Source organism: Salarias fasciatus, chromosome 6 (assembly GCF_902148845.1).
Source record: "Salarias fasciatus chromosome 6, fSalaFa1.1, whole genome shotgun sequence".
Lineage (NCBI taxonomy): Eukaryota > Metazoa > Chordata > Actinopteri > Blenniiformes > Blenniidae > Salarias > Salarias fasciatus.
The window spans coordinates 33623406-33649454 of record NC_043750.1 but is presented as its reverse complement, the minus strand read 5'-3'; the positions used below and the strand labels follow the sequence as shown (position 1 = coordinate 33649454).

The 26049-nt window shown below is 46.6% G+C and overlaps 1 protein-coding gene across 4 annotated transcripts; it reads right to left on the bottom strand.

Moving 5' to 3' along the window:
* Positions 1-305: 305 nt before the first annotated feature.
* Positions 306-26049, bottom strand: LOC115390823 (tuberin-like). Of its 4 annotated transcripts, XM_030094836.1 has the most exons (44): positions 25923-26049; positions 25453-25570; positions 24506-24678; positions 24319-24405; positions 24123-24233; positions 23799-23946; positions 22971-23088; positions 22839-22887; positions 22537-22572; positions 22099-22224; positions 21934-22007; positions 21243-21369; positions 20473-20616; positions 20246-20383; positions 19766-19869; positions 19552-19633; positions 19168-19323; positions 18965-19084; positions 18259-18381; positions 18076-18182; positions 17831-17996; positions 17609-17731; positions 17380-17514; positions 16332-16521; positions 16148-16241; positions 15969-16071; positions 15758-15852; positions 13228-13368; positions 10921-11082; positions 10649-10807; positions 9391-9503; positions 8899-9141; positions 8437-8685; positions 7711-7809; positions 6212-6366; positions 2338-2960; positions 2036-2114; positions 1730-1816; positions 1462-1648; positions 1236-1375; positions 1067-1145; positions 883-974; positions 693-791; positions 306-603 (listed from the first exon to the last, which is right to left on the bottom strand). In XM_030094836.1, exons 3-44 carry the CDS (start codon positions 24638-24640, stop codon positions 436-438), a joined length of 5766 nt encoding a protein of 1921 aa, XP_029950696.1. In that variant the 5' UTR covers positions 24641-24678; positions 25453-25570; positions 25923-26049; the 3' UTR covers positions 306-435. The 4 variants fall into 4 exon arrangements, with proteins under 4 accessions (XP_029950696.1, XP_029950697.1, XP_029950698.1 ...); XM_030094837.1 differs by lacking the exon at positions 22537-22572; XM_030094838.1 differs by lacking the exons at positions 7711-7809; positions 22537-22572 and having other exon boundaries at positions 307-603.

Below are 26049 nucleotides of genomic sequence, written 5' to 3'. Positions count from 1 at the left end.
GTGTGTGCGCACGCTGTTGGCTCTGGGAAGTTGTGTTCAATAAGTTTTAAGAGTGTTTTCACTGAAAACAATCATCCTGCAGTGGCTGAAAGCAGCACCCTGAGGCTGGACTCAAATCATAAAACTACTGGACGAAAAACTGAACAAAGAGCCGAAACTCTCAATAAAACCCAGCGAAGCTGAGCAGAACCGTGGATTTACGGGATCATTCGTCTCTCCAACCAGTCCTCTAATAGATGACTAAGAAATAATATAGGTGCTTCAAGCTGAATGAAACAATGTTATGGTTTTAATTTTTACAATAAAGACTAATCTCACTCTTCTTTTCCATCAATTCTGTTTATTACATACACGGTTTACACACAAACGCAGCCGTGCTGGAGCGTGTCTGTGTGTGCGTGTATGCGAGTGCGTCAGCCAGGTCGAGAAGCGTGATCAGACGAAGTCTGTGAAGTCGTCCACGGTGGACACCAGTCTCTTCCTCTGGCCGGAGGCCTCGGGGTTCGGCGCCGGGGCGCTCTGCTGAAACGACTTGTTCTGCTGCGAGTGTCCCTGGGTCAGAGAGATGCCCGGAGTCGAGCGGGACTGGATGTCTTCTTGAGCCTGAGACCGACAGAAAACAGACGGACGATCAGGCTGAGAATCTACTCAGACGGTGCTGGTGAGGCGGCGAGGGCGGGACGCGGTCTTACTCGGGTCCGGATCCTTTTGATGTGCCGGAGTCTGGCCAGCCACTTGGAGGCGTAAGCGTCGGACGGGTTCGCTCTGTACTGATGCACCAGGGACGCCATCTGACAGGAGACGGAGACAAGTGAAGGATGCATTCGTATCTGCAGTTCAATATATGAGGAACAAAAAAAACAAATGGAAGGGAAAACTTACATTCGCATGCAGAGCCATCTGCCTCACCAGCAGCGGGAGGTTCCGGTCTGAAACTATTTTGGCCACCGTCGTGTCGACTAAGCCCTCCAGGTCTGAAACACGGGCGAGAGAGAGGTAATGACTGAACTGAAAACTTCGCATCGACGACGGGCTGAGCGATTAAAAGAGGCGGCGGGGAGCTGACCTTTACGGCACTGGAGGGTCACGAGGTTACATTCATAATCCAGCGGTTTAATAATGACTTCTACGAAGTTAAACTGACCCTGAAGAAGAAAAACGGTGCATTGGGTGACAGTTTAACCTGCAGGTTTCTCTGTGTGTGTGTGTGTGTGTGTGTGTGTGTGTGTGTGTACCTTTATAGTGCCTAGTTTGTACTCCTCTCCGGAGTCGTTGTACACCACCATCACAAAATCGTTGCCGATGTGTCGCTTCTTGTTGCAGCAGCCTTTGTCGCTCTCCCTGTTGGGCATCAGTGTGGCGATGTGGAAAATGGCTGCAGGGACAGTTTCATTAGGAAAAACAACCACAGCGGTCTCCCAGCAGACACACACACACGCGCACGCACACACACACACTAACCCTGCATGATGTCGTCGTGCCAGCAGTAGGTGAACTCCCCGTCGTCTCCGTACTGGTCCAGCCCCCCCAGGAAGATCTGGTCGGGGTCGCAGTCCTTCAGGTGGATCAATTTTCCCAGGCCTGTGAGGAAGGCGGCGTAGCGGTTGGAGCCGTACTCGTTGGACAGGATGGCAACTTCGTTGTTGACCTGAGGAGGGGGAGAAAGGGTCGAGGTGTGAAGCTGGAGCGCTGGGGAGTTTGGAATCCGCCACTTTGGGCGAGCTCTCACCTGACCGGCGCCCACAAACACCACGCCGATCTTATGGGTGTCATAAGGAGGCATCTGGTCCAGAACCTTCACAGCTCGGTCGATCACCTGCAACACAGATCACAAAACCTGAATGGACTGTATCAATATTGTTGAAAACAATCGTTTGGGAGGCGAGACGCTTTGTCTGGAATGAAATCTGACCTTTACTTGTAAAAAAGTGGTGCTTAGAAGCCAGAGCTTCACTTTAAAGAAAAGACTCTTTCTGACTGTAATTTCTCCATTTCTGAGGAGTTTCATGTATTTCCACTTTCCAGGTCCGCTCACCTGAGTTTTGGGCAGCAGCAGCGGCTTGTTGGCCTCATTTCCAAAGAAAGGAGAGTGGTAGAGTTGAAGAAAAACAAAGCTAGCATAAAAAGAAAAAGACATGGAAGAGAAAACACCAGGAGTTACTTACACACTTGTTTTTAAGACATATTTCCAAAGCATAAAAATGACAATCGGTATACCAAAAACTGAGCTGCAGAGGCTTAATTACCAGTGTTTTTTCTGGCAGGTTTCTGTTTGGATCAAACCACTGATTGATTTAGGATGAGTTTAGAGATTCTGTCTGGCTGACGGCGCAGTACCTGGGGCTGAGGCCCGACAGCTTCTCGGTGTTACTGGGTCCGGGCCGACTGTGGTACGAGTCCCTGTCGGTCCTCCTCTCCCTCCTGGAGGAGGGGGCCGACACGGAGATGGTGTGTCCGCGGGGGCGGTGGCCTCCGCTGGGGGAGATGGGTCCAGGCTGCGCCGGCGCTGCTGGAAAAGACAGCCTCATCACCGCTCCTCCGCTCTGAGACGGCGCCGCGCCCGGGCCGTCGGCGGCTTGACCCTGAGCCCCCGCTCCACTGACGTCCCCCGCCGAGCCTCCCTCCACTTTGTCTTTATCAGTCTGGGGCTGGGGCTGGGGCTGGGGCTGGGGCTGGGGCTTGCCGTCAGACGGCGCTCTGGGCCGAGACGTCTCCGCCAGCGCGGCCTCCGACTCCATGGCCGCCTTGGTGAAGGCCTCGGGTAAAGTCTGGAGCTCCGGAGACGAGCTGGACTTGTTGAGTCCGTGGCCCTGCGACTGGCTGTGAGTCTGGAAGGGCAGCTCGGGGCCCTGGCTCCCCGGGGTGGACGGGCCCGGGGTGGGCTGGTCGATGGGGATGGCTCCCTCGCTCACCTCCTCCAGAGTCGACTTCTCGTCGTCCTGGCTGGACGTGGACGACGACTGAAAGCCACACAGAAGCCTTTTAAACTCAAAACCCACGACAGGCTATTTCTATGACTGCCGGCGCTAATTCAAGGTGTTTGTGCTGTTATTTATTCATGGTTTCACAAATGCAGCACTTACTACTCGGCTGCCAGCGGCTTTCAGGCTGAGTGAACACATTAAGTGTGTGAATTCTCAGTTATCCATCCTTATCGTCTCAAATTTAGCCCAGTGATGATTGGATATTTACTGAAAGTGTCCAAAAAGATACTTCTGTCAGAAACCGCTCTTATTAGGTTTCGACTGAAGCTTTTCGTCTCCAGTTAGATCAATTTTTATGCTTCCTTTAACTGAGATCTTTTTGATACCAAATTAAAAGGGACGCCTGTTCATCTTGTAAAAATATCCTGAGCTCCCTGGGAATTATCAAACTGTCTGCAGGTAATCATTAAAACCTTCACCTCCTTTCTTCAACAGTGAAAAAAAAAAAAAGATTTTGAATCATTTGGAAGACTAATTTAAAGTCATCTTGTCTGCTTTAGTTTGAAAGCACTACCGGACCTAAAGAGGTTTAAATGAGACCAAATACTGTTTTCTTGCACCTCAGCTGGAAGTTCTGAAACTCAATAGATGTTAAAATGAGGAATGAAAAGCTGAAAAAGTGTTCAAAAAAGTTCACAACAACACCAACATCAGCAGCTCCCAGTTTCAGCTCTAGTTCATCCTGGATCTCCTACTTAACCTTTTTTGATTTTCTTCTTTTCCCTTAATAACTTTGCAGCATAACTAAATGAATAAATATGATTCATTGTTTAATATGAGTTCATTTAGCATCTCTCCATTGAATTAGGAGAACACAGGCGGTGTTGTCGTGTTGGTGCGGAAGATAAGCGCTGATGAGCGATGGCTGGCCGTCCTCCATCAGGCTGCGCTGCTCCGCAACTTCAAAATGTATCAGCACAGATGGGGAAGCTGCTGCAATCCTTAATTTAATGTAATCATAGCTTTTAGGCCTTGGCAGAGACCGTAAAGCCAGAACAAACATTCCTAATAAAGATGAAGCATCCAGCAGTGATTGAGCTGCTGCAGTGGAGCTTTTTGTTTACCTGAAGCAAAAACAGTCATTTCAGGTCAGAACAGGCTTCATTTTGTTAAAACCAGATGGCGGCCGACTACTGTATCTGTATCAATTATAAATACATATCAAATATATTCACTTCACAAATGTGAAGAAAATGGACCACATTAACACTGCTGAATTGTGGGAAATGTGAAGGACAAGTGAAGAAAAAGAACATTTCTGCAAAGAAGCCCGACACAAAGAAAGTTGTCATTTGAATTTGTGAAGAGACATTCAGTTTGATGCATTTTAAAGCGATGCAGTGAAAGAGACGAGGCCGGCTACGCGTGTGTTCGGTGTCCTACTTTGACATTACAGTTAGTTTCACAGCGCCTGAGCAGCTGGTTTCTGCGGCACGGCGACACTAACAGGAGACAGAGCGTCAGCCAGCTGTGTCCAGACGTACAGTGGGGGCAAAAAAGTATTTAGTCAGCCGCCAGTTGTGCAAGTTCTCCCACTTAAAAAGATGAGAGAGGCCTGTAATTGCCATCCAATTACAGGAAATCCCTGATTTCCAGAAAATCTAGAAAATCATACTGTCCGATTTTGAAAGAATTTATTTGCAAATTATGGTGGAAAATAAGTATTTGGTCACCTACAAACTAGCAAGATTTTTGGCTCTCACAGAGCTGCAACTTCTTCTTTAAGAGGCTCCTCTGTCCTCCACCTGCATTAATGGCACCTGTTCGAACTCTTTATCAGTATGAAAGACACCTGTCCACAACCTCAAACAGTCCCACTCCAAACTCCACCACGGCCAAGACCAAAGAGCTGTCAAAGAACACCAGAAACAAAACTGTAGGCCTGCACCGGGCTGGGAAGACTGAATGTGCAATAGGTAAGCAGCTTGGTGTAAAGAAATCAACTGTGGGAGCCATTATTAGAAAATGGAAAACACACAAGAACACTGAAAATCTCCCTCGATCCGGGGCTCCACGCAAGATCTCACCCCGTGGGGTCAAAATGACCGCATGAACGGTGAGCAAAAATCTCAGAACCACATGGGGGGACCAAGTGAATGAGCTGCAGAGAGCTGGGACCAAAGTAACAAAGGCTACCGTCAGTAACACACTACGCTGCCAGGGACTCAAACCCTGCAGAGGCAGACGTGCCCCCCTGTTTAAGCCAGTACACGTCCAGGCCCGTCTGAAGTTTGCTAAAGAGAGCATTTGGATGATCCAGGAGAGGACTGGGAGAATTTCATATGGTCAGATTGAACCAAAATAGAACTTTTTGGTAGAAACACAACTGCTCGTGTTCGGAGGAGAAAGAATGCTGAATTGCATCCTCAGAACACCATACCTCCTGTGAAGCATGGGGGTGGAAACATCATGCTGAGGGGCTGTTTTTTTCTGCAAAGGGACCAGGACGACTGATCCATGTAAAGGAAAGAATGAATGGGGCCATGTATCGTGAGATTTTGAGTGAAAACCTCCTTCCCTCAGTCAGGCCATTGGAGATGAAACATGGCTGAGTCTTTCAGGATGACAATGATCCCAAACACACCGTCTGGGCAACAAAGGAGTGGCTTCGTACGAAGCATTTCAAGGTCCTGGAGTAGTCTAGCCAGTCTTCAAATCTCAACCCCATAGAAAATCTTTGGAGGGAGTTGAAAGTCCATTTTGCCCAACGACAGCCCCAAAACATCACTGCTGTAGAGGAGACCTGCGTGGAGGAACGGGACAAAATACCAGCAACAGTGTGTGAAAACCTTGTGACGACTTACAGAAAACATTTGACCACTGTCAGTGCCAACAAAGGGTATATAACAAAGTATTGAGATGAACTTTTGCTATTGACCAAATACTTATTTTCCACCATAATTTGCAAATAAATTCTTTAAAAATCAGACAATGTGATTTTCTGGACTTTTTTTCCTCATTCTTTCTCTCGTAGCTGAGGTAAACCTATGACGACAATTACAGGCCTCTCTCATCTTAAGTGGGATAACTTGCACAATTGATGACTGACTAAATGCAAGTCTAATAATTCAGCTACACAGAGCCTGCTGGCCAAGTTCTGAATGCAAAACGGTGAAGGAAAATCCTATTTTTCTAATCTTCTAAGAAACCAGGATTTGTGGGATAATTGTATGTGCTGCATCCATGAGGAGTTTGGTAAACGTGAAGGACTGGCAGCGGGTACCCACCCTGCTGAGCGTTCCCGGAGGAGCAGCCTTGGAGAACTTGTCTGCTGAGATGAAGATGGGATCAGGGCTCATCGGCTCAAACTCTTCACTCTCCAGCCAGTCGGACGGGGTCTGTGCCTTCGCGCCCAGGCCTTCCTCGGGCACCACCACAGAGTCTGCAGCGGGGCACAGAGACGATCGGGTCAGCGTGGCAGCGCCGCCATGTTGCTTTCTACTGTTAGTCACGCAATCAACACATGGAGTCAGACTCAAAGACACATCCACAGTGTTAGTATTTAATTTACCATCATCTCCTCAGTCAGATACATTATCTCAACATTAATAGATGTACATCCACACAGATCGACATGTTGAGACACACTGGACAAGAAAAGTTCACAAGACCGACTACGACGACTCCAGTCTACGATGACAAAGATCAGAGACATAAAAGATCAGTGCAGCTCAGTCGCTGCGTCATCTACTCGATTTCCATCGACACGCATGCATCAGTTCGGTTTGGCTTGTTGGTTATCGCGGCCCAAACACATCTCAGCGGCTGCAACAGCAGCCCAGACCAGGTTCCCCCAGTTCTGCGTCTCCCAAACGACTTCCTCTCTTCACAGCGAGAGGAAGAAGCGCAATCAAAGACTTTATCACTGATCCTGAAAACTTCTTCATCGCTCTACTGGCCGACCAGTAAAGCAAGGAAGCCATTTTCACTCAGATGAGGTCTGGGCTTTCCTGTTGGCAACATCGGAGGGGCAGAGGTTAAAGGTCAACCTGGGAGTATATTTCAAAAAAGAGGAAAGTTCGGAAAAGATCATTTAGACGGGAAAATAAATCTTAGTTTATTTCTAGGAGACTGATTGATCTGAGTGCAGAGACGTCATCATGGTCACTCAGAAAGAGGCTTCCCTCGTGTTAAAAGACGACTAATGAGTAGAAACACTGAATCTTTTCACTTGCACAATGTTTAAGCATGAAACAGAAGGTCTTTGTACAATTCTGGTCTCTGTGATCTCAGTAGGCAAATTTAGGCAGGCAACTTGAAAAAAAAAAAGGTGATCTTATTGTTAAAAGTGCAGTAAGTAAAGCCACATCTGAGCACTTGGTGGCAGTAATGAGTTCCTCAAAGTTTCAGTGCTTTGCTGTTGGTTCTTTAAATCTTTAGCAATAATCGATTCTTCCATCTTTACTCACGTAACAGTCTATTTCTGCTGCTTCTGCCGTTAATGGATAGAATACAAGATTTGGTACAATGACTCAATGCACCATCTTGTGGTGGAAAGTAGAGACGGCTCAGGCTGGGTAAACTCGAGCATATTTCTAAGAAATAAAATGTAATTAAAAAGTACTTGTACATAATTGTTCTTATATAAAAGAAAATAATTTAAAGCCTGTTGTAGTTTGTGCTTACAGACCGCTGCATTGTACAAGTGATTAGAAATATACCACACCAGGAGTTTTGGGCGGGGGGGAGAGATGTTGGGGGAGGTCACACTTTTTGGGGACGGTACCTGCCCAGGAAATGCTCCTGTGCAACCTGCCAGGGGCTGGGGGGCCTGGGGGGCCTGGGGGGGCAGTGCCCAGACCCAGAGACCAGAGAGAGCCGCCCACTGGAGGCAGGGATGCCAGAGGTCATCCCGCAGCCAATCACAAACCAGCATGGCGGTGAGAATGAGGAAACATGGAAAGAAACCCATCAGACCAAAAGAGGATACATAAAAAATAAAGGCCATGAGAAAAGAAAAAAAAAAAAAGAATAATGTGGAGTGGAGAGGCCACAAAAAAAGATGAGCGAATGAGGTCAAAGGAGACAAACTGGAGGAAAAGAAAAGCCCAGAAGAGGAGAGAGAATGAACAAAAGCACATGGCGGAGGGCTTCAAAGGAGAGAAAAACGGTTGTCAAAGCAGTGATATTTCATGATCACTGACCTGAGTGAATCCAGGCTGGTTTATTGATCACCTTCAGGTTCAAATCGAGTATTTACAGGCAGTCTGGCATTTAGCTCAGTCCATTAAACGGGACCACAGAAGAGCAGCCAGGTGGACCGAAGCAACGCATTCACGCAGAACATTAAACCTATTAGTCAGTGTGGATTTCCTGGTGTGTAGCTCACTATCCAGGCAGTCCAGCCGTGCTGCTTTTATGAATAACACACTCACAAAGCTCTTTGATGCAAATAACTCATCCTCTCTGATCAATTACAGCCCTCAGCACAGAGACTTTCTCCCAGACTCACCGGTGTTGGAGCGCTGGATGAGGTGGGCCTTTGCTCCGACGCCACTGTGAGTCTGGGTCAGGGTGTCTGACACGGACGTGGGTGCCGGAGCGGCGGTGCTGGCGGGGGCGCTGGCCGTCTGGGCCGGCGGCTCCTTCACGCCCTCCATGGCCATCAGGACGCTGGAGAGCTCCTGCAGCGGCATGTTGCCCAGCTCAGAGGAGAACGGACTGGGGGGGTTCTCCAAACACATCAGCCAGCTCGTGTTTCCTGCGGTGAGGGGAGACCCCCCAGAGAGAGCCGCAACGAATAGAGAACAACAGAAAACACAGCACACTCGATTATTCTGCTGGCTACTCAGCACAAGTTATAGATCTCTGGCTTTTTTTTGTTGTTGTTGAAGAATGACACATTTATAAGCATAACCATTTGAAAAGAATATTAAATATTAAAGACTTGAACTTTTGAGCACTTGTTTCCTACCCGATGGTCTCCGGATGAAGATTTCGGCCCACCCCTGAGTGAGCATGGGGACAAACTCGGCCAGGCTGGGGTTGTCTTTGAGCGGAGGAGGAGCCGACGGGTTGGCAGAGGCGGAGGACGGAGGGCCCAGGCCGTCCAGGGTGGGTGCGGTGGAGGGGGACAGCGGAGCCGTCAGCTCGCCCTCAGAGGGGGAAACCAGAGGACTGAGGCTCTGAGCGGGGCCGGCGCGGAGAGCGTGGCCGCCTGGGACATCACGAGAGGAGGATGGTTAAACGCCGTCGGCTCAGTAAAAGCACGGTTCCTCTCAAGACCCTCACACTGAGATGACAAAACACTGTCAGGACAAGCTGATAAGAAGAAACGCACCACAAATGGATTTAAACAAACGCAGGAAAAATCTACAGTGGGAAAAGAAATACAATATATGAGTAAAAGCTGCATGAGTAGATGATATTTAGAGAAGCAGTCAAAGCTAAAGGCAGTGTTTCTCACCTGACATGGAGCGGACTCGAATGCGCGTGGCTCTGTTGTGCTGCTGGCTGGACTGAGACTCCAGTTTGGCCGGAGCCTCTTTGGTCATCCGGGTGTGGAGCGACGGGTCTGACCTGCAGGGTGAAGACAGACAAATTCTACGTCTGTGAAATGCTTTCATGTCATTTAACTTTCGATATATAACAGAAAAAGACACTTTTGATGCAGAGTATGCAGACGAATAACAGCCTGACGAGCAGGATTTGTTTCACTTTCAAACAAACTGATGTGGTCTGGGTGAAAAATGAAAGCAGCACAGATTAAAGGTTTCTTTCATTTCATCATATGCTGGACAAATTAGTGACACTCATCTCGCACATTTTTTCAGCTACTGCCGAATTTCCTGTTGTTAAAAAACTAAAGCATAACCTCCAACACACAGAATAGCAGATGCTTCAAGATTTATTTTTTTGTTTATCAGAGTTTTTATGTAAAACGATACCAAAACAAATCTGTTACAGTTAATCATTTGCACAGATTTACACTCACAGCATGAACACAGACGCGGCCTAAAAACAACTAATTGACAGAAATATAAAAAATGTGTTTGAGAGTTCAAACATCTTTCATTCCTGGATGTGTGATGGGAAAACTTAAATGCTCTTTAAAAGTAAGAATTTCGGCCTCTGATGACAAGCCTGTTCAGACTATCCAGTCTATATTTAGTGAAGAAGGTTATTAGATGTTGCATTGAAACAGTTATTACGTCTAGGTCTTTAAATGTCAACATCTGGGAAACTGAATCAGTTAATCTGTCGCTGTGTACGAGTCTTTATGTCCCTTGGTGGATGCAGGGTTAGTATCAACGTTTTTAGTCAGAAAACCTGCTTAACCTTTCTGATTGGTGGGATTAGTGAATGATTTAAATGTCGAATGGGCTGAGTCACGTCCACAAAACTTCATTAGCTTTTATCCTGAACATTACCGAGGATTTCAGCCGATTGTGTTGAGCAAAAACAACTGTGAGGAACACATTTTAGTCAGTGACGGTGACCCTGACTTCGCCTCTGTGTACCTCGATGTGTTAACATCGTAAAGAGAGAGAGGGAAAACGAAGGCTGCCAGTCTTGAACATGAGTCACATGTTAATGTGAAATGTGTCAAATCCCAAAGGTGATCCAGAATTACAGAACTGACTGAGAGAAAAGTTAAATAATGAATGATGTGCTTTAAAGCGATGCTCTGGTGGAGCTACAGAGTGTCTCTCTCTCTCTCTCACCTGGTCATCTCCCCTCCCCCTCCCAGACGTTCAGCCATGTCCAGGCCCAGCAGCGCCTGAGTTCGGACCCCTCCACTGGTCGTGATGGTCACCAGCTTGTTGCCCACCAGCCAGGTCATGCTGCGGCCTCCCGCCAACAGGAACTCTGCAATGGGAGACCTGAGAGGGCCGCTGGGGGTCAGTGTCGTCTCCGTGGCTCCTATTAACTCTTCCATAAAACATCAGCCCTGAGAATTTTTGTATTTATTTATTTATTTTAAGTGTGTGTTCACCTTTTGGGCAGTGCGGAGAAATTGGAAAACACGTATCGCGCCATCATGTCCAGGCAGGTCTCGGTGAGCTCCAGGTGGACGGTCTTCAGCCCCTCGTCGGCCTGAGTCACGGCATTTTCGTCTGCAGAGCCCAGACTGCAGGTGGTGGTTGAGGTGTGCATCCTACAGGAGGAGACGCAGATTAATAAACATCAGCGGGGCGGGCAGAGGAGCGAGCGGGAGGCAGCGGGAGCGCGGCGCATCTGAATATATAATCAAACAGAGACATGCAAACTCTGATGCACAAGTTACGAGGACACCGGCAGGACACTCGTGTCGGTAACTCTCCCTCATGCACAACGAGCAAACATGCACACGTTTATATGCGGAAATATCATTCGAGCATGATCACAAATTTTCAGACAGACAAAATACAAACATGCTGGGATGTGGTATGAAAGATCTGTTTGTAAAACCAGACTGATCAGCTCAAGAAATGTGAACGAGCACTGCTAGGAAGCTAAAAGAATCCGATACGCAACATATTTTCAGGGAGAAACTAGACTATGCCAAACCCTGAATCAGTACTATGTCCCCCCACATGTCTGATTTAGCAAGAGCATTCATTTGCATGATGGGAAACTAAGGTACTGTGGAAAAATGTATTCATCTATTCAACTTGTATTCGGGTTTATCCATGATATTTGGTTTCACAGGGCGCAAGAGCCGATCCCAGCTGGATCGGGGTCAGGGCAGAGTAAACCCGAGGCAAGAGGGATCAAGCAGGAAACACAGCTGCTGTTTCGTTTGAAAACCGTGTCAGTCAGACCAAGTCCCAGCATGTCAACAACAATACTTACCACTCTGCTACTGATAGTAGAACACATGGTTGTATTTGACTGCTTAGTGAATAAATACTCCAGAAAACATGACCATAGAAAAACCCTGCATATACCCAATGTATGATCCCATTTCTAGTTCTTAATTTCCATTAATCCAAATAATTGAACCAGAATTTTTTTTTTTTTAATAATTTTTCTTTTTTTTTTTTTTTTAAATAATTATAGCTGTAAACAAAAGTGGTCCAGCCCAATCTTGAGAGAAGGGAAGAAACTGTGTGCTTGGGGTTTATTAGTCATATCTCATGGTCATGCTGTCTAAGATGGAATAAATGTTCACCAGAAAGCAGGTTTCAATACAAAACACTTTTGCCAAATCAAAACTTGATAACCAAAGAAAAAGAAAAAGGATTTGAAGCCATTTAGCATTAGAAGCTGGTTAAACAGATCCACACTGCAGTTGTTTAAAGCATTGGGTTATTTTTATGTTGGTAGTAAACACAAAAAGCAGTGGCTTCAAGTGTCTGGAGAGCTGAGCTTCTGTTGCCATCTGTTGGGCAAAAGAGTCACGACACATTAAGTACGACTGAATACGGCGGCTCTGCAGCCTCATGTGACAACTGCAATGTTAGATCCAACACTGTCACACACTTACTGCAGGTCAGCCAAGCAGAGAAAAGCATAAAAACATGAGGTGAGCAGAGTGTGTGTGTGTGTGTGTGTGTTCAATCTGTTGATCAACGTGTCAAACGTTCCCCTCAGCCCAGCTAGTCCCTAAAATCCCACACTAGGAGATTGCCATGGTCAGAGCAGCACAGTGGATGTTTTGAGTGGAGCAAAAATAAAACTAAACTATGCCAAGCAAGCAAACAAAAAGTCTCGTGATGATGCTGTCCCTCCGGCCCCTGGCCGAGGAGGCAGAAAGGAGCCTGCTCCCAGCAAAGACGAAGGTTGGTGTTGTTTTGGGTGAAGAAAGTGAGATGAGATGAGGCCATGATGAGTAACATGCTTTGCACCAGTCCTTCCTGCCATTCATCTGTTGTTAAGGCCAATCAAAACCAGTCAGCAAAAAATAAATTAAAACAACCAAACAGAAAGGCAAAACGGTGTTAAAACAAAACCAAAAACTGTGTTAGAGCACAAAAAAAGAAAAAAAAAAACGTCGACATGGAAAAAGATGTTTTCCACCAACACTGCATGCAAAAGCAAATCAGAGAAAACCAAATGTGAAACGGCACAGAGATGACCACAGCCCAAAACAAAGCAAAACCCCAAAGAAGTCGACACACAAACCTTCCTCCAGCATGCACCACCCTCTCCAGGTTTCCCCGGCAACACACCACCCCAAACGCACCCGCATGACAATGACCCTCCAACCCATCGACCCTCCCACGGAGGAAGCAACAAGTGTTTGGGTTGTTATTGGATTTTTTTGTTTGTTTGTTTTTTTTTTTGTTTTGTTTTGTTACCCGGAAGGCTCTTCTCTAACCTGCGGACCGCGTGTTCGGAGACGCTGATGCTGCGGGAGCGGAAAGCGTCCATGGCTGACAGGTCCCGCAGCTCTTTAACTGGAGAGCTGCTGCTATTGGCTACTGCCGCCGCCGCCTTTGCCACTTTGGCCGCCCGCAGACTGGGCAGAGACGAGTTTCCATGGCGATTGGCGCGGGGGGGGGGGGAGCGGTGTTGGGCGGGTAACGGCACGGGTTGTCGTCGTGAGGGCGTGGCAGTGGTTTGGGAGTGTGGGGGGGGGGGGTGGGGTTGGTTGGCGGGGGCGGGGAGTGTGGTGTGGACGTGTACCAAGGGGTAACAGGAGAATCACCCGAGCACCAGAGCAACATGAGCAGGTGACCAGGGGGGTAAATGCCATGGGGGGAGGGGGGGGGGGGGGGGGGGGCGGGGGCAGGCGTCACACAGGGAGAGAAGGGAGGGGCCAGGAGCAATGTAGGAAGGATCCAGGATGACACAACCACCCCCCAAAACCACAACCACAACGCAGCACCGATCGCAGGAGGCAGCGCAGGGCGGAGGGGGTCAAATGAAGAAAAAACAAAACAAGGTGAAAATTAACAGCAGTGAACATCATGAATCAGATCACAGGAGAGCGGAGAAAGAAAAAGGGAAGGATTCAACCAAAAGAAGTCAAAGAAATAAACGTCCACTCGACTGAAAACAGACAAGCTACAGCGGCGGGAGGGTAAAACAGCTTCTGCTACTCAGAAAGGAAAATACAGACAGAAAATATTCAGGAGAGCAACAAAATAAACATTTTTTCACACAGCAGGTTTATAGTGAAGCCGAGGACTATTACGGGAGAAGTGTCACAGTAGGGGATGGACTCAGCACAGGCCTGACATGGGAGAAGTTACGACACACACACGAAAAAGAAAAGAAAAGAACAGAAATGCTGAATTGAACTTTGGTTGGAGCTCAGCAAGCCTGAAATACAATGAAGAAAAGCCTATTTAGTTAATACTTTTTATCTTTGCAATGATGATGAATGAATAAGTATAACTGACATCAAAACCAGCTTCATTTAACGAGCCTGAAATGATCCGACATGCAGAACTCCAACCACACCGGAGGCAGCGAGCAGCGCGGGGACGATGGCGCCGCACCGAGCATCAGAGTGACGGTGGGAGGATGACCACGGCCGGCAGAGGATGATGTTAGCACGGGTTTGGATGTTTCACAGTGAGAGGAGAGCGTCTGTTGTTACTGAAGAAGCAAAAGGTTTGATGAGGTTTCTGGGAAATTATGGAGAGTGGGAACCAAAAGGTGTTTGAGGGGAAGAGGAATTAGAGATATGCTCACGTATGTTCTCGGGAAAGCCACCGAAACAAACAGCAAACTTCCACTTAATGTACACCGACTCTTTAACACAGGCAGGAGCTGCCTCTGGAGTTACACTAACCTCTTGCTTTTCACTCAGTTATTAAGCTGTTTGGTGGAATATTAATCTGGAGTTTGATAATGTAAGTTGGTTCTGTCTTTTCAGTTTGTTTATGCCTCATTTATGCTAATATCTTTATCACTTTCACCTGTCTGTTGCTTTTCTAATTCTTTAAAATTTATTCAATGCTTTCATAAATTTTAATCAGGTTTTTCTTCTCTTTTTGTATTGCTTGTCTTGTTATGCTTCCTTGTTCTGTCCCCTTTTAAATAATCTGTGTGGCGCTTTGGACTGCATTAACAAGCATCAGAAATGCTGCATAATTTCATTAATTGAAAAACAACCAGGGAAGTTAAAAGTGTCCCACCGCTGCCTCTAAGGTCACTCTGCACTCTCGGTGACGGTAACAGAAGCCTCAGCGCGCTCCGAAGAGGATTTATTGCTCTCATAAGATCAACGGTGGGCTGCTGAGAGAGTCGAGCTTCGATGGAAAATCTGCAGGAGCAGAAACGCTCAGACGGCATGTGTGACACATTTTATGATTCACTGAGGATCATCGTGAGGTGAGGTGGGTCGGCTTCACATGGACGCCCAGCGTTTCTACGTTCCATGAATGGAAATGACCGTGAGAAAAGCTTCCCGATAGCTCTGTGTGAAACACGGCGTGTGTTGGTCTCTGTGTGTGCGGTTATAAACTGACTGTGGTCGTAAACGGCAGTCAGATGGAGAGAGGGACGCAGGCGGCAAACACACAGCAAGAAGACCTGGAAAATATGAAAGTGTTTAAAGAAAGCCAGATAATGTCAATAGAATAAAACGGCATCATGTCTTCCAGGTGTTCGTGTTGATGTGTTCATCCTTGTGCATCCTTGACATGAGAAAAGATAATTAAAAAAAAAAAAATGTGGTAAAGGAACAAATATACAAAAGAAACAGAACAAGAAATGAATAAAGACGACTAATGATCACCATGGCAACCTGCGAGGAGTCACTGTATCCGTCACGCCACAGCACTGGTAATGCTGGCAGCCAGCGACCCTCCGACACGACAACTTGGCACATGTGCGGCGTTGCGGTGCTGCGGGGGTCAAAGGTCACCACTTTGCTGAGGGTCAACATGCTGCTTTACCTCTTGGGCCGTTCGTTGAGGCTGGTGCTTCGGGCTCGAAATGGACTTTGCTCGTGACTGTCATCGAACGGGAGCAGAGCGTTGGAGCGTAAACCCTGGAGGAGGGAAAGAAAAAAGACTCAGAGTCACCGGAGCAACACGGGTTCTTTCTGAAGAAAGGAGCTGGATTTGCATGCTTAGAGTCTGTATTCTGTATTTTACTGGACTGTACCTTTGTTATGTATTGAACGAAGTCCTTGCGGAAGGGCAGTCTGCAGCGGATGAACCACATGGCGATCACATGGTGGGCGAGGGACACAATGTACTGGTTGAATCTGGGAGAAAAACGAGCGTTCAGGAAGCGTGTGTGCAGCTGAAAGCAGACGTGCCGATGTGTGTGTGAGCGCTCACTTGGAGGGGTTGGTGTAAGGTAGCGAGATGGCGAACACGCTGACGTACTGCTCAGCTACGAAGTTGGCGTAGAGGTGAGGGAGGCGCACCAGGGCTGTGAAAGAAGGAGGAAGAAACGACACGTCAACCGACCCGCTCCGACTCTGCGCTCGCTCCACCTCCAGCCACGTTGAGACAAACTCACTGGAGAGAAACTCCAGCATGGGAGAAGCCATGGCTACGGTGGCGGATATGTGCGTCAGCTTCACGATCAGAGCCGGCAGGAGCTTGATCATGATGTCGGGCATCTCCACCGTGCACATGGTGAGGGCCACCACGCACTGTTTGGCACAGCGGTAAATGAGGCCCGTCTCCAGGCACTGGACCAGCTCTCTCTGCCAAGCAGGAAAAAGAAAGAAGAAGTTAAAAAAAAAAAAAAAAAACGTTAATCCAGGTGTTTTTCACCATTTTTGATAAATTGGAGGTCAATAGAGCGTTTTCTGTCAGTGAATGGATGTGAGTAAATTGAAAACCTCGCTTTTCAATATTGAGCTCAGTCTAATACAGACACAATGATACCGATCAAAAAAAGCAGCGCAACAAAAATAAATCACACAGAGTATCACATAGTGGCAGCAACATTTTCATTTTACAGCCTCATTAAAGTTTATATTCCGCTCGCCTCATTTGGAGCTCAGGTTATCAGTCTGGCCACGTGGAGTTTGCATGTTTGATTCTCTCTGGATGCTGTGTTTCCTCTCCCAGTTTAGAAATGTGAATTTGAGGTGATCGACTGTCTCTGAAATGGCTGTAGTCCTGAATCTGAGTGTCTGTCTCTGACGGGCCTCTGAGGGATGTTCGAACATTTCACCTCATATTTTAACTTGGTATGAAGGTGTAGCGTGGTAACATTATTTCCAGGTTTTAAGTCATATCGTGAATGGATTTCCTAAAGTGAAACTTTTCACATTCGGACATAAAATATTTTATTTCATTATATGAAGAGATGAACTACCACTATATTTAAATGTGACACAATTTCATGTAAAAATGCCTCCAAAAATGGTTCTATTATTTGGGAAATTTTAAACTTTGGAAAACAAAAGTTTATTTTCTGCAAATGTGAATCTTCTAGTTCAAAACAGTCTGTGAATTTAAAGTTTAAAAAAAAAAAACATAGTGAAACTGAATTTAAAGCGTTCATATCCTGTAAGTGTTTGCTCTGTAATCATCCAGCAGATTGTCCTTTCTACCTGTCTTGATTGTTCCAAGTAATTGTGGTAGGAAGTGATGGCTGTGAGGACGGGAACGACGGCCAGCTGGACGTCCGTGCGTGAAAATCCCTCTGGGGTTTTCTTTAAACGCTCTGAGATCAGGCGATCTGTCACCTGTATTCACACACGAGAAAAAGCCGTTACTGAACATCATTCGGAGTTTCATTGCGACCGGGTATTTGCTGGTCGGTTCGCGCAGGTGAAGTACCATGCAGCAGAGCGTGGAGCAGAGCTGATCCAGGCTGCAGGGCGACGTGAGCAGCAGCACTTTGTACTGCAGCGTCCACGGCAGCTTGTCCAGAACCAGCTTCAGCACCTTCCAGTCCATCTCCTGCAACAACACCGAACCACATCAACGCTTCTCGACGCGAGGCGTATCAGTCAGTTGTATACAGATATATGCGTGACTTTTACAGATCTGTTTTTGTACCATCTTGAGGCACTGCAGCAGGACGCTGAAGGCGGGGGCGTAGGGCAGGTAGGCCGAGCGAACAGACGCCGCTGAAGCGGGCGGAGCAGCAGGAGGAGCAGGACTGCCAGCAGGAGGCGATGTTGAGCCCGTCAGCTTCTTCTCACCGACACGCTTCTCCAGCTCTCTGAAATACAAAAAAAAGACCTCTTTGTTTATAATAGGAAACTAACTGAACTGCGGTAAGACGCGTCAGACGTCCTCACCCTGTGTCACAATAGCAATAAGGGCTGAATCTTATGGCGCCATCTTTGTTGGGAACGCCGAGTCGGTGAAGAGAGTCGGCGCGCATCATGAGGAAGAAGTCAAACACCTGGACGAGGCAAAATCAATCAGTCAGCATCAGAAATCCAACGCAATGATCAATACAGGCCATCGATCGCCCCTACCTGCAGTCTGATACTGGAGGCAATAGCTGAACAGTACTTGTTCTTGTAGTGAAGCTGGAGGTGGCTGATCAGTAATTCATAAACGCGACTGGCGTGGCTGGCTGGCAGGCTGTACAGTTTGCTCTGTCACGGAAAAAAACAAACATGAGAAAACAACAGGAAAATGTTTTTTTTGTTTTGTTTTTTTTTTTGATCCATGACAGATTTATAACATCTATTACTCCACGGGTGTGTTAGAAAAAGCTCATTTACAGTTTACCTTCAAACCTGCAAAGTGCGAGAGGTTTCATCTTTAATGAAACATGTTTGTGAACCGATTTAAACAAATAAGCAGTAAAGCATCAAAGCTAATTAAGTGTTGATTAGATGGAATTTAGCTGTTTTTCTTCTCAATGATATTCATTTTCACCACACATATTCAACCTTTATTAGTTTGTCATGAAAAGCTGCTTCTCAGTCGCCTCGCTGGTCTGATCTCCGCACTCTGAATGACGACCGCTGCCGTTCATTACTTCTGCTCCGCAACAACTAAAATAGCTCAGATTTCCAAGAATTGAGGCAACTGGAAAGCAGCATAAATTTAGAGCTGGCAGTGAGTGTGAAAGTTCTCACTTTAACTTTGGTGACAGACTGACGCCGCTCCTTGCAGGTAATATAAACGTTAGAGCATGAGTCTGTGAATCGGAGGAAAACTCTACTCGTGTACCTGAAGGATTTCCAGCAGGCCCAGTATGGCCGTCCTGACATCTTCCATAGGAGACTCAGCTGTGGGGTCTCTCTCAGAAACCTCCAGGGGCCCCGAGCAGACCAGAGAGCGACTGGCCACCTGAGAAGAAAACAGATCGTGACTTCAGTTCCCTGAATGATTTCACTCTGGCTGAAGTGAGCCGGAAGTCAAGTGACGTTCACCCTTTCAATGATGTCCAGCAGGCTGGTGAAGTGGTGTGTGTTGCAGCCCTCGGCCAGGTCCACCAGGAGCTGGGTGGCCTGTTTCCTGACGGCCAGATCCCGGTCCTCAGCGATCCCGCTGAGCTGGGGGATCACCACCATTTCAATCAACTCATCCTGTTTGGAAAAAAGAAAAAGAAAAACACAAAAGCTTCAAATATTTAAAAAAAAAAAAAAAAAAAAAAAAGAAGAAGAAAGTTGCATCAGACACAAAGAAAAAAATGTTGCAAGAAAAATGCAGAGTAGAGAAGGCAGAAGAAAGACACGCCGGTTATGCCAACTTTGAGCTATATTCAGCTCATCAGCTAAACTGTGCGACAGAGTCAGAGGTGTTTGTGTGCAAACCTCATAGAGCTGACGGTTGGTGCTCAGAACGAAGGACAGGATGTGAAGCACTTTGATCCTGATGACGCTGCGAGTCTCGTTTCTTCCAGGAGGACAGACAAAGAATAAAACCGAGATGTGATAAGAATACAGACCATGAGCTGCTCGCGCTCTCACTCTGCGTGTGTGTGTGTGAGTGTGTGTGTGTGTGTGTGTGTGTGTGTGTGTGTCCTACCTGAAGAACTTCTCCATGAGGCGGTGAAGACTCTGAATCCAGCCGTCCTTGGCCGGCTGGATGGACTGAGCGCGGTACGAGATGAGGGTGAGCACTGACGCATCCTGTCACACAAAATAAGATGAAAATGAGCAATATCGACAAACGGCAGACACACACTGCGACATTTCAACTGTCTCACATGAATGAGAAAATCTTGATAATATCTCACAGACAGCTGGAGGTTGTTTTCTGAAATGTGAATGTCAGTCATGAAAATGAACGATCACAGACCATAAATTCTTTCTTTTCCTCGTCAATCTACACACAATACCCCATAATGACAAAGTGAAAATGTTCATTGAACATCTCTGGAAACACCTCAAAATATCTGAGCAGTAACGCTCCACATCTAACCTGACAGAGCTTCAGAGGATCTGCAGAGAAGAATGAGAAAAAATACCCCGAACGCAGGTGTGCTTTAAAAGAATCGGGACTCACGGGTCTCTTGTCGGCACACTTCTCCACCAGGCTGAAGAACTTCTCAGTGGAGCCGTGGTAACCGTTCTGCTCGTACAGCTCCTCCACCGTGGTCAGCAGCTCGTAGACGATGGCCTTCAGCTCCGTGCTCCCTATCGTCTGTGAAGAGACGGGACGCACAACGCTCGGTCAAATCAGAGCTGCCGTTCTCCTCCGCACGGCCTCTCTCTCTCGCCATGAGCACAGACCTGGATCTGCTGCAGCAGCCGCTCGATGATTCCCAGCAGGATGTCCCAGGTCACCACCTGCAGCTCCTTTCCGTACTTCTTGATCAGCCTGGTGATGGAGAGGACGATTTCATGGGACACCACCTCGTTGGCACAAGACATGGCCTGAGAGGAAAGAGTCCGACAGATTTAGAACATATAAAACACATCTTTTCTTCATGTCCAAACGTCAGATCTGTGGAGGTGAGCCTGCAAATCTCAGAATATTAACATGATTTTTTACATGCCTGTGTTTGGAAATTAACTTGTGATTTTAAAATATAATCCTGGAAAGAGATTCCCAAACTGATGTTAGATATTAAAGGTGCTGTAGGCAGGATTTTGCTAGTCATTGCTAATTTTTCTGTGTTTTCTTTGGATTAAATGTTAGAGTATCCATTGATAATCCTTTAGGAGTGTAGCATAATTGCACTACTGTGAGGGCGCAGCGTTTCCATCTGTCTCTGTTCTGAGCTGAAAAGGAATCTCCACAGCTCCAGGTATCTTTGACCAATCAGAAGAGCCCCTGAGGCTCTAACCGTGATTGGTCGAGGGGCGTTCGTCGCACATTCTTGTGGGAGGGGCTTAACTTGCGTAAGGGCGTGATGTCAGAGAAAACAGGACAAGATTGGCTGTGCTTGGTTTCAAATGGCCATCTTAGATGGGTCAAATCACCATGCAGATGAGATGCAGAATCCTGCCTACAGCACCTTTAATGAGAGACAGCATCTAAGAAGAAGACAGTATTTTACCTTGTAGAAAGACGGCAAGACGAGGGTGGGGGTGTTTTTGAGGGCAGGCAGTCTGTGAGCCCCCCACAGCGCCATCCCAACGAAGAACACTGCTCCTCTCAACAGCGACGCGTCCTCCATGTACACCCTGGAGGAGATTACAGCCGGTCATGAAGAGCACAGCCTCCTCGAGGCGACAACGGCTGCACGACATATTCCAAAATCGTACCGTTTAGGCATTTGCAGTTTCTAACAGAATTTATGCAGTTCAATCCTGTTTGCCATCCCCCCCCCCGGACATATTACAAAAAGTGACTGTACTGCAATAAATCGTCCGTTTTGGTGCAGTGTGCATTCATGCTCTGCACGGCAAGATTTTTTGGAAACCCGATGGAGCCCAGTGCATGAAATCTTCTTGACAAGAAATTGTATTTCACCTTATTGTTTCAACAGCAAATCACACAGTAGGACAGAAAGCAGCAGGAATGAAGGAAAACCGAGCAAAAACAACAAAAGTCAACAACTGCTACGCTTCTAAAACGCTGCAGGTTTTAACGCAAAAGAAAAACAGATATTGGACCTCAGAAGAGACGAGTGCTGTCATTCAGAAATCAAGTCCACCAACATCATGTACCAAAGTTTTCTTTTTGCAAGTCATTCTGCCATTACCGACAACCGAATGTGTGTTAATACAACAAAATCACAACACTACCTCTCCTCCATGATGCGACACATGGTGTAGATGGCGCTGTGGCCGAGGTGAGTCCCCAACACCTTCCTCATCAGCTGGAGAAGCAGCAGAGAAGGAGGCAGTTAGAAACCTCTGTCAACAAAGAAATGAGACGTGTGTCCATGTTTCTCTCAGGTCTGCTTTCACCTTCCAGCAGGATTCACAAAACTCCTTGACGTTGATGGCGCGACACAGCGTGATGATGAAGACGGTGAGCGAGTCGGAGGGCAGGCAGTTGTAGCACACAACTGCATCCAATACTTGAAGAGCCACCTACCAAGAAGAAAAAAAAAACACACACACACACACACACACACACAAACCATTTACACACACTCACAGCAAAAACAGCAGCAGAACATAATGATGAAGATTTACACTAGAGCTTTTGAATAAAGTCACTTTATTACTGCTTTACGTTACAAAACTGGTTAATAAATGAAAGATAAATACATTTTATTAAACTTGAAAGTGACATTTTGAAAACTTTGTGTGCCGTTGATGTTTAAGATGAGAACTTGAAGATTTAAAGTTTATCAATCCCAAGAAAAGCTGCAGACACAGAATGAAACTTTATTTCCTCACTTTGTAGTCTGAAGAGTCTTTAAAGGACCGAGCTGCCTGTAAATATACATCCAGCAGACACATTATGTTTGGTGATGAGGGATGAAAGAGTGTATTCTGCATTTATTCTTGCAGTTAATACAAGAATCCGAAGTGAATAAATGAACGAATGAAAATAAAATTACACAAAAACTACAAATCGTTTAATTAAAAAATGAAGATCGCTTCGTCTACAGGAAGAGCAAGAAGCAAAAATCAAAAAGCCTCTGTGCATCTGTTATTAACAGCAGCGATGATAAATAGTCAAGACAGTCAAAACTCACCTCAATATCTGAGGAAGATGTGGTTCTGTTGCACAGCAGACAGATTTTCCTGGAGAGAGCAGCAAAAGCAGCAGCTTGTTAAAAACACTTCCTGAAGAAAACTAAGGCTGTGTGGACGCATGTCTGACTTACTGGACCATGATGGACACGTTTTGGTCCAGGTAGCAGCTATTGAACTTCACCAGGTTCACCAGAACATGCAGGAAGTCGGAGGTGAGACCAATGTCCATCCACAGGAGGACGAAGCGCGCTGCAAGGGAAAAGAAAACATGTTTACTACGAGGACTCACGAGGTAAATCAAAGCACTTCAGATTGATGCAGCTTGTCAGGAGGTGAATATCATAAATGTATCGCATATATATCAGAATGAGAAGAAGCCTTCATTATCTTGACCTACTGAAGCTCTGAAGAAAATTATTTGTTCAGTCGGGATTATAAGAAACTACAGGACGCCAGGTCAATGACAAAAAGCGAACAAAGATCAAAAGTCGACAGTGATCAGCTGAGATGTGACAGAGCCACAAAGTCACGATTTCCTCCTCTTTAACTCGGTCTTCCTTTTCAAAAAAAAAAATATTTCAAGGCAGCAAGGAGGGGCCACAAAAAACAGAAAACCAAATAAACTCACACAACAGATAAAGCAGAGTCACACAATCTCTGAAGAAAGACAGCAGGGTTTACAGTGAAATATATTAAGACACAGCTTGAAAAAAGTAAATACGGTGATCCTTCATTATTGTAGTATTTGTGGAATAAATGTAGAAGGTTTTGAGGTCTGTTGAGATGATTCCAGTGTATTTGCTTCATGTCTGACCAGGATGATGGATCTACAAACACAGTCTGTGGTTTGGTTTGGTTCTGAATATTGAAAAGGACCAGTAGAGCGTCATCTCGGTATCAAGAGAAATATTGAACCTCAGAATAACTGTCTAGTTGATAAAAAGAAGACTCTGCTTTACCGATATCCTCCTCCAGGTACGTGATGTCCTTTCCGTTCTCCGTTAAGGCCTTGAACACCTCCAGCCTGTCGGACAGGTCCTCGTTGGACGGCTGGTAATCTCTGACCACTTTGAAGAAGTAGGCTCTGAGAGGGCCGAGCCGCTCGCCCTGCACACGATTCACAAACACAGAAACATTCAACATCCACAACGTGGGTCGCGTTGGGTTCTGGTTAAAAAAAAGGAAGAAGCATAAAAGAGGTACACAGAACTGAAAACATAACATCTTGCAACAGATAAAATAAATGTTTCATGTGTGTTGGAGTGACTGTGGTGTGTTCAGACCTGGCCCTGGATAATGGCCCTGAGCAGATGAAGCACGGCGTGCCTGGCCTCTGGAGGCTGTTCTGGAGTCAGCATGTCCTCCACGGCCTTCCACACCGCCTCCACTGCGTGCTGCAATCACACACACTCTCATTAATAAAGATGACTGAATTGTTAGAATTAAAAAAAAAAAAAAAAAAAAATCCCTTAACTTTACCTCCTCAAATTTTTTTGTTTTGGCGAGATCGCATATGTGATTCATGACGCGGACGCGCACGCTTAAGCCGTTGTCATGCTGGAGCTCCTAAAACACACAATGAGGAAGGAGGAGGACGTCCACGATTATTAAGAAGAGACCTGGAGGGGGTTTCACTGTGGAGTGTGTGGACGTGTTCTGTGCACACCTTGAGGATGTCGGCGGTGATGATAAACTCAGAGGGCTTGCTGTCGCTCTGCTTGCTGGGAGGCCGTGGTGGTCCCAACCCAAAAATCCCCTTTACTTTATCCTTCAAGCTCTCCTTACTCGGCTGTTTGTTCATGGTGACGGCGACACACACAACAGGGGATCGAATGCTGCCTGCAAAGACAAACATGTTATTTATCAAGTTAGATGTGATTAAACTCGGCCCATGAAAACTATGATAATGGAACAAAACAAGATTACTAACAGGGAATATCTGAATATGTATCAGATACTGACTGAGTGGCCCCTGCCCCAAAGAAGGTTAAAAAGAAAAAAAAAAAATCAGTCACACACAGATCACAACAACAAAGCATGGCAGAGCCACAGAGGAGCAAAAATAACCACAGAGTGACAGAAAATGGGAAGCAGAGGATGCTAACATTACATCACAACAAAATCCCCAAAATGTCTGAGAAAATAAAACAGAGATATGAAACACAAAACAACACCTATGTATCCTACGTGACACAGAATGACCAGATATCACAACAAGTAGCACTAAATAAGCACAAAGAGTGACACAGAATTACAGGAAGACAAAAAAAAAAAAAAAAAACAATCTGAAAGACACACAAGACCACGAAGAAACAATGACCATAAAGAAAGACTCACAAGTGTGCACGAGACAGAAAAGTCCCAAAACAACCAGGGAGTAGCGTGGGAGGACAACAACAAGATATAAATGAGCTCTGAGAGTCACTGCATGATAGCAAAGATACATAATGAACATGTGACGAATCAGAACAGCAGAATGAGCACAAAAATAAGAAAACAACCGATGTAAGTGCAAAAATATCTCATTAGGGGAGCAGCTGTATTGCCATGGACCACCCTGCTGTGTTGGATTTTTTTTAGCCCCTGATGTGAAGAAGCTGAAACAGTTAGTACCTTAACTTGTGAGTGGGCAGGAGTTAGTAATATCTCCACAACCATGGAGCCCAGGTAGAACATGCGCTGGAGGAGCAGCCTCCACAAGCTCCCATCCAGCCCAGTTTGGAGCCGCGGCCTGTAAATGTGTAAACCCAGAGGTCAGGTTTGAAGAATTTGCTGTCATGTGGACTTGACAGACACAGAGGGGAGGGAGGGAGGGAGGGAGGGAGGGGGCAGGCAGACAACGACTGTTCTGTTTCACTCCAACAACAACAACAACCAGCAGCAGCAGCAGCAGCAGCACGTCGGTGGGAGGAAGCCCCGATCCAGGACCGAGCACGCCTCTGACAAACAGGTCCACAAATCCGGCTCGTTACCAGGAGAAACACACAATGGCGCAGCTGAAGCCTCTCAGAGGCTGCCGAAGGTCTGCTAGTCTCAAACAACAACCCCTCCTCCACCTCCCCCCCTCCCCGTCTCCTTCTCACCGTTCCAGTCACGGGTCAGTCCGCCTGCAGCCGACACAGCCGTCCACGTCTGTGCATGGGTCTAAACTCTGTGCTTGCAGAGGAAAGCTTGCTCCCAGTCCTCCACTCCTCGACCGGATGACACACT